The 15,018-nt window shown below is 42.8% G+C and overlaps 1 protein-coding gene across 2 annotated transcripts in view; it reads right to left on the reverse strand.

Moving 5' to 3' along the window:
- Positions 1–360: 360 nt before the first annotated feature.
- slc8a2a (solute carrier family 8 member 2a) overlaps positions 361–15,018 on the reverse strand; it is a 34,077-nt gene continuing 19,419 nt past the window's right edge. Inside the window, exons 6-13 of one of the 2 annotated variants that reach the window (XM_040011924.1) lie at positions 10,535–10,966; positions 8,348–8,709; positions 7,771–7,874; positions 5,133–5,245; positions 4,862–4,885; positions 3,526–3,625; positions 2,429–2,695; positions 361–2,290 (exon numbers count right to left, since the gene is read on the reverse strand). In XM_040011924.1, the coding sequence (XP_039867858.1) occupies positions 1,914–2,290; positions 2,429–2,695; positions 3,526–3,625; positions 4,862–4,885; positions 5,133–5,245; positions 7,771–7,874; positions 8,348–8,709; positions 10,535–10,966 (1,779 nt within the window). In that variant the 3' untranslated portion in view covers positions 361–1,913. The remainder of the gene's footprint in view (positions 2,291–2,428; positions 2,696–3,525; positions 3,626–4,861; positions 4,886–5,132; positions 5,246–7,770; positions 7,875–8,347; positions 8,710–10,534; positions 10,967–15,018) is intronic. The other variant, XM_040011933.1, reaches the window with a different exon arrangement.

Genomic DNA, 15,018 nt, shown 5'->3' on the forward strand with positions numbered 1-15,018 from the left:
GCCCAAATTGGATCATGCAACAGCACAATGATCCCAAGCACAGCAGCAAGGAAAAGAACCAAAGCTCAGTCAAAGTCCAGACCTCAACCCTGTTGAAATACTGCGGCACAAATGCCTGCAAGCGTCAATGAACTTAGGCAACACTTTAAAGAAGAGTGGGCTAAAACCACAACCACAACAAAGACTGATAAAGTCAGCTGCTTCAGGCTGCTATATATGGTTCTACAAGCTACTGAATCCTGGGTTGTAGGAAGTCTTTTATAAAGTGTTTTTATTTAAACATTTTCATCTTCAAAGTCAACACCATCTTTAACTGACCCATGCCAAGGTAATATGTATTACTTGACGATTATTTGTCAACTCTTTTCTTGTATAAGACGTGGTTTACACTGGATATTAGTGTCACTGGTCTTGGTCATGTGACCTATGGCAGGTGATCTAACCCCCCCATGTTTCACAGGTTCAATAAATAAGGGACATTGGCGTTCTTCAGTGAGTGGATCATTCATTCTTTTCTATGTTTAATAAAAAAGAACAATAGTGCAAAACAAACCTTCCCTCTAATCAATCAACAAAGAAAAAAGGAAACAAAATACGCTGACATTCCTCTTCACATACCATTTAATGCTATCAGTGACTTTTCTCTACAATAAGAGGTGTGATCAGTTGCTCCCCAGCAACAGCAACTCATCTTGCTCTGCTTAAAATCTCAGATAGTGAATTTTTTAGGCTTTAATTGAGGTCCGACCTGCATGACATGTTATTATATTATATTAAATTATATATTATGTACTGATTTTTCTTTCTAAGAGAAAAATATTTTTTAACCTCACTTTCCATGTTTTTTGGGTGCACAAACTTAAAATGCATCTGTTAAACACAGAACAGGTAAGTATATAACCCCAATAAGTCATCATGCTTACTTACGTGGACTTGAAGACAAACCTCATCGAGACACATGCAGTTAAAATTTAAATGTAATTATGACAACTTACAATAAATTACAACGTGCTTTTGTCAATAACAGTCAAATTCATAAAATTAGAAATACAATAACATTACACCATTGATAAATAAACAGATAAGACTTCAGGGGTGAATGAATCGTTGTTTTCAAGGAGTCAAACTAAATGGCAGACACAAGGTGCTTATGAGAAATTCATCGTGTAACTTTTTATCAGTTTCACATTTCAATACTGGCTCCATGTAGTGTTGCTATTATCAATGCCTACAATGAGATCAAACTAAGCAGGTGCAGAGCGCTAAACATCAAACAGTGCCTCATGTCACCTAACGCAACACAGACACACAACTGAGCAGTGGGAGATATTTCATAACAGCAGCTTATTGCTTCTCCTGTGGACTGTCAAAAAAGCTCACTTGCTACTGAGTGGCCTGCAGTCTTCCTTCAAATCACCTGGATTCATGAATACTGACAACAATGAACTAACAAACAAAGTTTCTCTTTTTGCGAAAGAAACATATGAAGCAAAGTAGTGTTCTTCCAACTGTTATTTTTATGTATCTGAGCAGCTTACTGTATATAAACGCCTGAAATAGTCATCTTGTAAAATAAGCTCTGACCCAGACTCTACAGGTGTGGGGAGACATACGACCAAATCCTGGGCATCCAGGATGCGAGTCTCCAGGTATCAAGCAAAATCCAGCGACTTCACATCTATTCTGCTTTCTTAAAAAACAGTCGCTGCACTTCATGAGGTGAAAATGAAGGAGTGCTGTCACAATAATTTCACAGTCCGGCAGCGGATGTTCCGTGGTTGAATCTGTGGTGTGTATATGTATGTTTCTAAACCGTGGCAGCAGATGTCAAATGATGACGGCAACTGTTTATCAGTGGGAGTTTTGTGTGTGTGTGTTATTGTGCAGGCATGACTCTCCACAGCTGTGCTCTTTTAGAAGCCTTGTATATGGCAATAGGCCTCCAGGCTAGAGAAGAGGACGTAGAGGAACCAGAGTCCAAAGAACAGCAGTGAGGTAAGGACTTTGGGGACGCGTGGGCCTCCTAGTTCACCACCTATGGACGGCCTTCGGCGAAGCATTAACACTCCCATACACAAGAAGGCAAAAATGGTGAAAAGCGTGACAGAGAAGGCCAGTGATCCTGGGTCCACACGGAAAACCTTCCCTTTGACTTCCCAGTATATGGCAGACACAGACCAGGCCACACCTATGCCCAGAAACACATTAACTGCGTTACTTCCTGTCACGTTTCCCACAGACGCATCTGCGTACTGATCCTGCGTAGCAGCAACTTTACTAGCAAAGGTGTCTGGAAAAAAAAACAGTCAAGTTAGAGAATGAGGCTAATCAGCTGTACATTCTTACATTCACTTTCCTAATTCAAACTTCTGCAATACAAGAGTGTTTACAACAACAACAACTATGACAACAAGAACACCTCACTAACCAGGAAGAGAAGTCCCCAGTGCTACAAAGACCACTGCAGTGACAGTGTCTCTCAGGCCGACGGTGCACCCGAAATGGGAGGCTAGGTCTCCGATAATGGCTGTTAAAATACCAATGACAGTGATTGACACTATGAAGCACGCCCAGCCATTCCAGTACCCTGTGGGTGGGACGCAAGCAAACAGGATCTTCCAGAAGATACAAAATATGTGCATGAAATAGTCGAAGCAGTTGGGCACTCGCTGCTCCTCTCCCTCATCCTCATCACCTGTTTACCAAGACACAGAGAAAGTAAATCAAACACGGCAAAAAAAAGGGAAGACGTCAATACCTACAAATGGTGCAATCACACTTTGGGCCAATCACAGACCGCTTCATAGTATCAGATGAAGCTTTAACCCTGTAAGACCCAACACATCAAAAAATATTATCAGTATTTAAAGCATCTTAAATCTTTCACATCCATGAGCCAAGGCGACGTTTACTGTACACTAGTCAGTTTTAACCACCAAAAGTTTATTGTTGAAGTTAGAGTTCTGTTTGGGGGCGATCGTGGCTCAAGAGTTGGGAGTTTGCCTTGTAATTGGAAGGTTGCCGGTTCGAGCCCTGGCTTGGACAGTCTCGGTTGTTGTGTCCTTGGGCAAGACACTTCACCCGTTGCCTACTGGTGGTGGTCAGAGGGCCCGGTGGCGCCAGTGTCCGGCAGCCTCGCCTCTGTCAGTGCGCCCCAGGATGGCTGTGGCTACAATGTAGCTCCCATCACCAGTGGGTGACTGGGTGGGTGACTGGTTGTGTAAAGTGCTTTGGGGTCCTTAGGGACCAGTAAAGCGCTATACAAATACAGGCCATTTATCATTTACAACACAGAGACATTACCACACTTCCCAGTCCACATTGTGTCCATACCTGGTTTCAAAAGTACAAGTCTTCATTTTTTAATTATAACGTTCACAAAGTCTTCTAATAAAATTACATGCAGTGCAATAAATTTCATGCATAAGGATTCACAGGCAAACTTGAATTTCAGAAATTTACAAGTGAAGCTCAAAAAAATGACAAAAACACAAAACAATAAATAAATACAAAGATGCCACTGACCTGCACTGACTGTGACCGCCCCGATGAACTGCTCTTTCCATGAGCGCGTACCAATCACCACGGCCAGATTTGTATCCTTGAGCAGTTTGTCCACAGTGTTCTGTTGCAACAAATTAAATATGTTGGTAATCAAGCAGAAACAATCATTGCTTACATGGATGCATACACAACAGATGGGTTCACATTACACAGTTTCAAGACTTTTTTCAAACCACGTCTCAAATGTCTTTTCATTTTAACTTGTTTTGTTATTTAACACACACCCGGACACCAAAAAGAATAAATACTATTTAAATGATCTATTCATTGCTCTAATTAAGAATAAGAACACATGAACAACACTTATTGGCCACTTAATTAGGTATACCTGTTCAACTGCTCTTTAACATAAATATCTAATCAGCCAATCACACGGCAGCAGCTTAAAGCGTTTAGGCATGTATGCAGGGTCAACACAAGCTGCTGAAGTTCGAACAGAGCATCAGAATGTGGAAGAAAAGTGATTTAAGTGACTCTGAATGTGGTGTGGTTGTTTGAGAAACTGCTGATCCACTGGGATTTTCCTTCACACTAGAGTTTAAGGAGAACGGTCAGAGAAAGACTGGTCAGTGAGTGCCAGTTCTCTGGGTGAAACTGCCCTGGTGAAGTCAGAGCAGAAAAGCTAGACTGTTTCAAGCGGATAGGAAAGCAGCAGCAACTCACATTGTTGCCTGGTCTAATCAGTCTAATTAGTTCTGTTGCCACATTTGGATGGTCAGAATCTGGCAGGGTGGATCCATCCTACCCTGTATTAACAGTTTAGTTCTGCAGTAATGATATAATATTATGAGCCATTTTTTCTTGGCACACTTTCATCCCTTTATAATCCCAAGTTTTAGGGTAGTGTGCCTTGTCACACAGCTCTAATCATCTCAAACTTGATTGTTAAACATAACGATGAGTTCAATGTACTCAAACGGTCTCCACAGTCAGCAGAGTACCTTTCAAGAGATTTGAAACTGAGAAATCTGCAGCAACTGAGTCATGTTGTCATGTTAACATGGACCAAACTGAGTAATGCGTCCAGCATCGTGCTAAATCTCTGCCATGAAGAATAAATGTATTTTTGAAGGCAAAGGGGGTTTGAACCTGGTATTATACAGGTATACCTAATATAGTGGCTGATGGGTATAAACACAGTACCAAATGAGATGGACTTAGTCAAGCAGTGCTTACACAATACACAATGTACACATACATTCCTTCTATGTATGGGAAATAAAGGTACATGGAATAAAATAAAATAGATAGTTTGGAAGCAGATGAGTATCAAACAGCGCGTGAGTAGAAACTGTACCTGGTCTAGTACTCCATTGGGACTCTGACGCACAACAAGGCAGCAGGAGGTTAGTGAAGAAAACCACATACTTGTACAATCTTACACATTTATTTTTCAAAGTTTTTAAAGGAATTTGTCCAAATTTGCAAGTAAAGTTCTGGTTTAATTTGTCAATCTTCAGGCTGCATGTGTTTAACATAACTTCATGTCAGTAACTGCCACTTTACTTGCAGTGTAACACTTGTATGATAATACAGAAACAAACACCCCCCACTCACTCCACACACACCTTAAACTCACAGGACTCCTCTATGATGACCTCTAGCCTGCTGTGCTCTCCAAGAATGGGTTTTCCCATCTCAGAGATCCTCCTGGCCTGTTCCTCCTCAGGGGTGGGATTCACTGTGAGAGAGAGCAGACAGGAGATCACTATTCAAGCCTTAATGATATCTTACACACGTGCTCTTAACCTCAGTTGAGGCTAAGGTGAAGAAAAATAGCACACTAGCACAATGTAACATGTTATATAGTAGCTTCTGCATTTTTAACCATTTACAACTGGTTGTAAATTTTGCCATCAGAGTGGGAAGACAAGTGCACAGTACAGTGCATCAATTACATTATATTGCCAAAGGTATTCACTCACCCATCCAAATTATTATATTGAGGTGTTTCAATCGCCTCGGCAGGCAGACTGCTTCTACAAACACACTCAGGAGCTCAGTGTATTCTACTGTGGTATCGCAATGAGATGTCACCTGTCTAACAAGTCCAGTTATGACATGTCCTCACTGATAAATATATCCACAGGCAACTGTTAGTGGTATTATAACAAAGTGAAAGCAATTGGGAACGACAGAAACTTGGACACTTAGATCGCTGAGGTGCATAGTGCACAGAGGTCATCAACTCTCTGCAGATTCAATCGCTACAGACCTCCAAACTTCATGTGGGCTTCAGATTAGCTCAACAACAGTGTGTAGAGAGCTTCATGGAATGGGTTTCCATGACCGAGCAGCCGCATTAGAGCCGTACATCACCCAGAGCAATGCAAAGCGTCAGACGCAGTGGTGTAAAGCACACCGCCACTGGACTCTGGAGCAGTGGAGACATGTTCTCTGGAGAGACAAATCATGCTTCTCTATCTAGCAAGTCTGGGTTTGGTGGTTGCCAGGAGAACGTTACTTGTCTGATTCTTTGTGCTAACTGTAAAGTTTGGTGGAGGGGTGATTATGGTGTGGGGTTGGTGGCAGATTTCTTTTGTATTAATCATGTTTTAATCATATCACATTAGTAATAGTAATATCGCTTTGTCACTTTAGTATAGCAAGATCAGTCCTGTCACCAGTTGTATGCATGCATGTAGAATGTTATCACAAGTGGACCCCAAGTTTTATTACGCCTTCACAGTGGATCCATTGTAGACGGACATCCTGCTCAAGGGAGGTGACGGCCAAACAGAAAACAAGGTCATAATTCTCTCTGTGAGGGAGAAGGTTTTAAGGATGGGGCTGAAGGTAAAGCTCCGCCCCCCCCACCCGTGAGATGGGCCAACATGTAAGAGTTGTGGAATCTGACATATCCATATTGCAATATGTTATTAAACCACTTCAAAATGCTCACTGGGGGTGTTTGCAGGTTATTTAAAATTTCCACAACATGCTTCGGCATAACAAGGCATTCTGGACAATTCCATGCTCCCAGCTTTGTGGGAATAGTTTGGAGATGACCTCTCCCTGTTCCAACATGACTGCACACCAGTGCACAAAGCCAGGTCCATAAAGACATGGATGAAGTGTTTGGTGTGGAAGAACTTGCACAGAGTCCTGACCTCTACCTGAGGTCAACTGCCTACTTGTCTAATATCAGTGTCTGACCTCACAAATATGCTTCTGGAAGAATCATCAAAAATTCCCATAAACCCATCAACACACTCCTAAACCTTGTGGAAAGCATTCCCAATAGAGTTGAAGCTTTTCCTGGCCCAAAGATGGTTTCTGCTTGCTTGAATGAAATGTGCTCACCTGGGTTGCACATAAGCTAGCCAGTCTTTCTACTTGTACTTCCCGAGTGTTTGGCCCTCTTCACAAGCACATTTAGTGTTTCATCCTCTGGCCCTTCCACTATTTTTTTTAATAAAAACACAAACCCGTGGAATAAATATTAATGTATTCATAAACATTTTACAGACGTCTTCATGCCCATTGAGACAAACTCACAAATTGACAGTAAGGTATTAAAGTGAGTGTAAAAAGAAGCAAGAGCTTGGGCGTTCACTGAGCTCAAAACAAGAAATGCAAATTTCTGCTGATAGTGTAAAACGACCACTTCACACTGTCACATTTAGAGCCAAGGATTTGGAATTTCAAAATAATAGCCAGCTATTTTAAAATGCTGCACAGATCACATGCAAAACCACACCCAAACAATCTTACCCTGGTTTAGCAGCAGTGCTGTGAACAAAGACAGATAATGAGTACAAGCAATATTTTCATGCTGTGATAAAACAGCCTTACACTCATTTCCCTTCTGAACTTCCACAAAAATTATTTTATACACGACTACTTCTTTCCCCTCCACTGGCATGCAAATATCCAATTTCTGCATCTTTTTGACACAATGAGGTTACACGAACAAATAATTACACCAGTAACTCATAATTAGCTGTAGCGTCTGTGCTGCAGTGAAACAGAGACAGTAGTGAACGCCTGCGTGTGAGGTTACTTGCAGCATTCAGCTGCGTGTGTTGTTGTTACTGTTTTGATACTTGATCTTGCACATTGATGCGATCTAATGCTTTCTATTAGTGTAGATGAGAAAGGAAAAACAGACTACAACTGTTATCTTATACTAATTTTTTTAAGTGACAGAGTCATGAGAAGTCACTTTAACATTAAAAATGAAATCTGAAATAATTACACACTCACAAGAGAGTCCTCGCTTTAGCCATTTGGGGTCGTCAAGCACAATGAAGAAGTTTTCCTGCTTTTCATACTCCTCCACGTTTATAATGCACACTTGCAATGTCTGACTGAAGACACAAGCACACGCACACGCACACACACACACACACACACACACACACACACACACACACACACACACACACACGCACTTATTTCTATACAGAACAGTTCTGTGATTTTACACAGGAAGAAAAACTCAGAAATACAACATAGTCTCTGCTTCTTAAACATCTGCACCTATATATATGTAACATGCATAGGTAATGTCCAATGAACTGAATTTACCACTTGACACACCTGAGCTCAATAGTGAATGAATAGGGTCATAGCAAAGACTGTGAATACTTTCATAAAATTGCAAAAATTTCAAGCAAACCTTTTTTTATTTGTCATTTTGTGTGACTTAAAGTGAAAAATAAATATATGCTTAAGTTTTAGCACCGAAGCCAAAGTAGAGATGTCGGGAATGACAGCTTATAGCTTGATTAACAGTGTGCCCCTATCTCCCAGTCATTGCCTCTATGTTACTATACCTTACCTGGTCTGCTCATTGGTGAATTCCAGCTCCCCTCTGGTCTCCTCGTAGTCCACTCCTGCCTTGGCGCTGCCATCTTCCGTATGGTACGGCACAGCAACTGTGCCCCTGGACCCCGAGTTCCTCAACACAGTCACCGTCAGGATGCCTGTGCTCTCACTCACCCGCAGCACGTGCTGCTCAAAGGTGAAGATGCCAGCATGATCGTCGTCCAAGATGGTGACCGTAGCAACCAGCGGCTCCACTAGTCTCCCTTTGGGTGGAGTCCCCGTCCCTTCATTTCCACCCTCCTCTAACCTCAGGTTCTGAAGGCGCACAAAGAAATGCTCATCCTCTTCAAAGATGTCATCATCCAGGATCCTCACCTGGAGAGAGCAAAGTATTTTAAGTTACATTCCTTCCAGATGCACATGGTTGTTAACCATTTTATTGAACATTCACTACAATTAAATTCTCAGAATGACAGATTCTTTGATCCCACTGATGACAGACACCACAACTATAGGGGAGAAATCTACAGGGAGTGCAGAATTATTAGGCAAGTTGTATTTTTGAGGAATAATGTTATTATTGAACAACAACCATGTTCTCAATGAACCCAAAAAACTCATTAATATCAAAGCTGAATGTTTTTGGAAGTAGTTTTTAGTTTGTTTTTAGTTTTAGCTATTTTAGGGGGATAGCTGTGTGTGCAGGTGACTATTACTGTGCATAATTATTAGGCAACTTAACAAAAAACAAATATATACCCATTTCAATTATTTATTTTTACCAGTAACACCAATATAACATCTCCACATGCACAAATATACATTTCTGACATTCAAAAACAAAACAAAAACAAATCAGCGACCAATATAGCCACCTTTCTTTGCAAGGACACTCAAAAGCCTGCCATCCATGGATTCTGTCAGTGTTTTGATCTGTTCACCATCAACATTGCGTGCAGCAGCAACCACAGCCTCCCAGACACTGTTCAGAGAGGTGTACTGTTTTCCCTCCTTGTAAATCTCACATTTGATGATGGACCACAGGTTCTCAATGGGCTTCAGATCAGGTGAACAAGGTGGCCATGTCATTAGTTTTTCTTCTTTTATACCCTTTCTTGCCAGCCACGCTGTGGAGTTCTTGGACGCGTGTGATGGAGCATTGTCCTGCATGGAAATCATGTTTTTCTTGAAGGATGCAGACTTCTTCCTGTACCACTGCTTGAAGAAGGTGTCTTCCAGAAACTGGCAGTAGGACTGGGAGTTGAGCTTGACTCCATCCTCAACCCGAAAAGGCCCCACAAGCTCATCTTTGATGATACCAGCCCAAACCAGTACTCCACCTCCACCTTGCTGGCGTCTGAGTCGGACTGGAGCTCTCTGCCCTTTACCAATCCAGCCACGGGCCCATCCATCTGGCCCATCAAGACTCACTCTCATTTCATCAGTCCATAAAACCTTAGAAAAATCAGTCTTGAGATATTTCTTGGCCCAGTCTTGACGTTTCAGCTTGTGTGTCTTGTTCAGTGGTGGTCGTCTTTCAGCCTTTCTTACCTTGGCCATGTCTATGAGTATTGCACACCTTGTGCTTTTGGGCACTCCAGTGATGTTGCAGCTCTGAAATATGGCCAAACTGGTGGCAAGTGGCATCTTGGCAGCTGCACACTTGACTTTTCTCAGTTCATGGGCAGTTATTTTGCGCCTTGGTTTTTCCACACGCTTCTTGCGACCCTGTTGACTATTTTGAATGAAACGCTTGATTGTTCGATGATCACGCTTCAGAAGCTTTGCAATTTGAGACTGCTGCATCCCTCTGCAAGATATCTCACTATTTTTGACTTTTCTGAGCCTGTCAAGTCCTTCTTTTGACCCATTTTGCCAAAGGAAAGGACGTTGCCTAATAATTATGCACACCTGATATAGGGTGTTGATGTCATTAGACCACACCCCTTCTCATTACAGAGATGCACATCACCTAATATGCTTAATTGGTAGTAGGCTTTCGAGCCTATACAGCTTGGAGTAAGACAACATGCATGAAGAGGATGATGTGGACAAAATACTCATTTGCCTAATAATTCTGCTCTCCCTGTAGATTCCTGGTCACCTCTCCAGGACAATTTTTGTGTTTGACACTTGACACTTGACAGTGACGATAAACGTTAAACACTGACACTAACATTAGCTTTTTTTCCTGTCTTACCTTGATTTCTTTGTGGGTCTCCCCTGGTTTGAACACCAGGGTTCCCTCAGTAAATTCATAGTCTGCTCCAGCATTGGCAGAACCATTTTCTGTACAGTAGTCCACATAGAATGTATTCTGACCAGTTCCCCCATCGAGGATCACCCCCAGGGTCAGAGAGCCACAGTTCTCCGTGCACTGATACTGGGAGCTTTCAAAACAAATGTGCGAGCACGTGGCCTTATCAGTCTCGTGGCCTGAACGCCGTGCGTGCTCAGCAGCATGTTTCTTTAATATGTTACCAGCACCGATCATCATGCGAGTCGCCTGGACACGGTAGAAGGCACGGCTCTTCTTCTGGTGAACCAGGGCAGAGTAGTTGGCCATCTCGATCAGCTGGTCCAAATCTTTGTCTGGGTGTTTCTCCTTAAGATCTTTCAAGATGCGGACAACCTATCAAAGCAGGAGAACTAGTAGTCAGACTAGGTCTTGTGTTTACACAGATATGTGTGTTGCTTAATGTTATGTAAAAATGCCCTTTAAAAACTATTTGCTCAACAGTGTCTTACAAGAAGAGATTTTATTGTAACTATCCAGACAGGGTTTGCAGTGAGGATGTGAAGAGGGATGCTCACACCAGAACGAAAACAAATATCTTAGTTTGCGATGACAAAACATGTCGTTGTTTCTTTGACAACCTGTCTGCTCTTCTGCAATTCCCTTATTGAGACTCCAACTGAGATAAAATCTTATTTGCTTCAGGAAACGTGATAATGAACTGCCACTATTTAATATTACATGTACTTTGTATTTATTTTATTTGCTATGGACCCATGCGTATCTTTAATAAAGTGAAACTAAACTAAAAACTAATGTCTACTGTGACCATTAAATATGACTGTTTATAAACTCACTGAGCTCTAAATAAAAATGAACTGATTGGAAATATGTGCAGTAGCAGTAAGAACTTTACATGCATTCATCATGAGCATGAACATGAAAATACATACATACACCCCCACTAATATTTGGTTACATTTTAGTGGGCTTGCCATCAACAAGCTGTTAGCATAGCTTTGGCCACACTTCTTGGAAGAATTTGTAGCGTTCACTTAAATTAGTTGGTTTCTCGGCACAGATCTGGCTTTGGGGCAATTTTCAACATGGTTAAGGGGAGGAGCTTTGGTACTCAAAGATAACCAATTTAAACAATGTATATAACTGCAGATTATTTAGATGTGGGACCACTTTGACTTCCTCTCATCTGAACATGACAGCTTGGGTCTTCTTCTAGATCGTGGCAAAGGAGCTTGCAAAGAAAAGCGTCTGGACTTCTTTAAGTTGCTTGAAGACGTTTCACCTCTCATCCGAGAAGCTTCTTCAGTTCGAAGGTCAAATGGTGGAGAGTCCCAGATATAAACCTAGTGGGAGTAACCCCCCACAGAGGGACAAAAGGACCCCCTGATGATCCTCTAATCGCCTGAGCCAAGGTGGGAAACTGGGTGTGGGTCCCAATCAGCCAGGGTTTCGGGTGAGTTCATTGTGAAACCTGGCCCCACCTTATCATGCGAATTCCTGAGATCAGATGGCCCAGGATGTGAGTGGGCGTTAAGGCGTCTGGGGAGGGATCTCAAAACTGGATTATAGATGGCAGAGAGTTGGTGTCGTAAACCCCCGCCTCTGTTCAAAGATGGTCGCTCACAGTGGACATAGATGGCTTCTTTCACTCCTCTTTCAAACCATCTGTCCTCTCTGTCCAAAATGTGAACATTGGCATCCTCGAAAGAGTGACCTTTGACCTTTAGATGCAGATGAACTGCTGAGTCTTGTCCTGTGGAGGTGGCTCTTCTATGTTGTGCCATGCGCTTGTGAAGTGGCTGTTTGGTCTCTCCAATGTAGAGGTCTGAGCATTCCTCGCTGCACTGTACAGCATACACCACATTGTTAAGTTTGTGTTTTGGCGTTTTGTCTTTCGGGTGAACCAGTTTCTGTCTGAGCGTGTTGCTGGGTCTGAAATGCACCGGGATGTCATGCTTGGAGAAAACTCTCCTGAGTTTCTCTGATACACCGGCTACATAGGGGATGACAATGTTGTTGCGTCTGTCCTTCTTATCCTCCCTCGCTGGTGTCTGGTCTTCTTTTCTGTGCCTCTTTGCTGACTTTAAGAACGCCCATTTAGGATAGCCGCACATTTTGAGTGCTTCCTTTACATGTGCGTGTTACTTCTTTTTCCCTTCAGGCTTAGAGGGAACATGTTCTGCCCGGTGGTGTAGGGTCCTAATTACTCCAAGTTTGTGTTCCAGAGGGTGATGGGAGTCAAAGAGGAGGTACTGGTCCGTGTGTGTGGGCTTCCGGTAAACTTCGATGTTGAGGTTGCCGTTCTCTTCAATGTGCACAGCGCAGTCCAGGAAAGGCAAACAGTTGTCCTTTGTGTCTTCCCTGGTGAACTTGATGTTTTTATCCACAGCGTTAATGTGCGCAGTGAAGGATTCCACTTCTTGTGTCTTGATTTTGACCCAGGTGTCGTCCACATATCTGTACCAGTGGCTGGGTACTCTTCCTTTGAAAGAGCCAAGAGCCTTCCTTTCCACTTCCTCCATGTAAAGGTTGGCTACAATAGATGACACGGGGGAGCCCATAGCACAGCCATGTTTTTGTCTTTAAAAAGCCTTCGTTGTACTTGAAATATGTAGTGGTGAGGCAGAGGTCTAACAGTGTGCAGATCTGATCAGGTGTGAAGTTGGTCCTGTCCTCCAAGGAGCTGTCTTCTTGTAGTCGTTTTCTGACAGTCTCCACGGCCTCCGTGGTGGGTATGCAAGTGAAGAGAGAGACTACATCAAAGGAAACCATGGTTTCATCTGGATCCAGGGTAAGTTTCTGGACCTTGTCGGTGAAGTCGGTGGAGTTCTTGATGTGGTGTGGGGTGTTCCCCACGAGAGGAGCAAGGATGGTAGCAAGGTGTTTAGCAATGTTATAAGTGGCTGAGTTTATGCTACTGACTATGGGTCTGAGTGGGACAGCTTAACAATGTGGTGTATGCTGTACAATGCAGCGAGGAATGCACAGACCTCTACGTTGGAGAGACCAAACAGCCACTTCACAAGCGCATGGCACAACACAGAAGAGCCACCTCCACAGGACAAGACTCAGCAGTCCATCTGCATCTTAAGGATAAAGGACACTCTTTCGAGGATGCCAATGTTCACATTTTGGACAGAGAGGACAGATGGTTTGAAAGAGGAGTGAAAGAAGCCATCTATATCCACTGTGAGCGACCATCTTTGAACAGAGGCGGGGGTTTACGACACCAACTCTCTGCCATCTATAATCCAGTTTTGAGATCCCTTCCCAGACGCCTTAACGCCCACTCACATCCTGGGCCATCTGATCTCAGGAATTCGCATGATAAGGTGGGGCCAGGTTTCACAATGAACTCACCCGAAACTCTGGCTGATTGGGACCCATGCCCAGTTTCACACCTTGGCTCAGGCGATTAGAGGATCATCAGGGGGTCCTTTTGTCCCTCTGTGGGGGGTCACTCCCACTAGGTTTATATCTGGGACTCTCCACCATTTGACCTTAGAACTGAAGAAGCTTCTCGGATGAGAGGTGAAACGTCTTCAAGTAACTTAAAGAAGTCCAGACGCTTTTCTTTGCAAGCTCCTTTGACTACGATGACCTGGATGACTGAGAACCTTCACAGACAGATGAGAGGAACCTGTTTAGAATCATGAACTGGAAGACCAGTGTGACAAATTTGACATCACCACAGACTGAGAGGCTGCAGACGAAGAAAGAAGTCCATGCTCCTTCTCTAAAATGTGCAGCTGCCCACATGGACAAGCCAAATGCTTTCTGGGCAAAAATTTATGGTCAGATGAAACAAAGATTGAGATATTTGGTCACAATGACAAGACATATATTGGGAAGAGTAAAGGTAAGGCTTTCTGAAGATCGTATTAGCGGTCAAGAATTGTTGTGGCAGCATTACATTCAGTTCATGCAGCAAAGCATGAAGTGGATGGAATAATGAAGACTGAGGACTGCCTCCAAATTCTTCAGCTTCACCTTAATTCAACAGCTACACAGTTGAAACCTGGTCTCAGTTGGGTGTTTGAATAGAATAATGATTCCAAGCACACATCAAAACTGGTTTTGTAATGGGTAAAGTAAGCAAAGGTAACATCAGGTTACTGGAACGGCCTCCCCAAAATTCCGGCCTCAATCCTAATCAAAATTTGTTGACTTTGCTTGAAACTGGTCAAATATCCAGTCAGAATTACGGCAGTTGCTTGCTGATGGCTACCAAAAGTACCTGGTTGAGGTGGAACTTGTTGAGGAACATTTAACCATTAGTGTGGATACAAGCAAAGTTTTGACCCTGAGTGGATTAAAGTAAAACAAAATCAAACTTGTGCAACCCAATGCTTGTTTTTCAGTCATTCAAGATATATACTGTATAATTATTCCAGTCTGGATAAAGAACCGATCAAAGAAATCACTAG

The sequence above is a fragment of the Simochromis diagramma genome, unplaced genomic scaffold, assembly GCF_900408965.1.
Source record: "Simochromis diagramma unplaced genomic scaffold, fSimDia1.1 OVJJ01000123.1, whole genome shotgun sequence".
Classification (NCBI taxonomy): Eukaryota; Metazoa; Chordata; class Actinopteri; order Cichliformes; family Cichlidae; genus Simochromis; species Simochromis diagramma.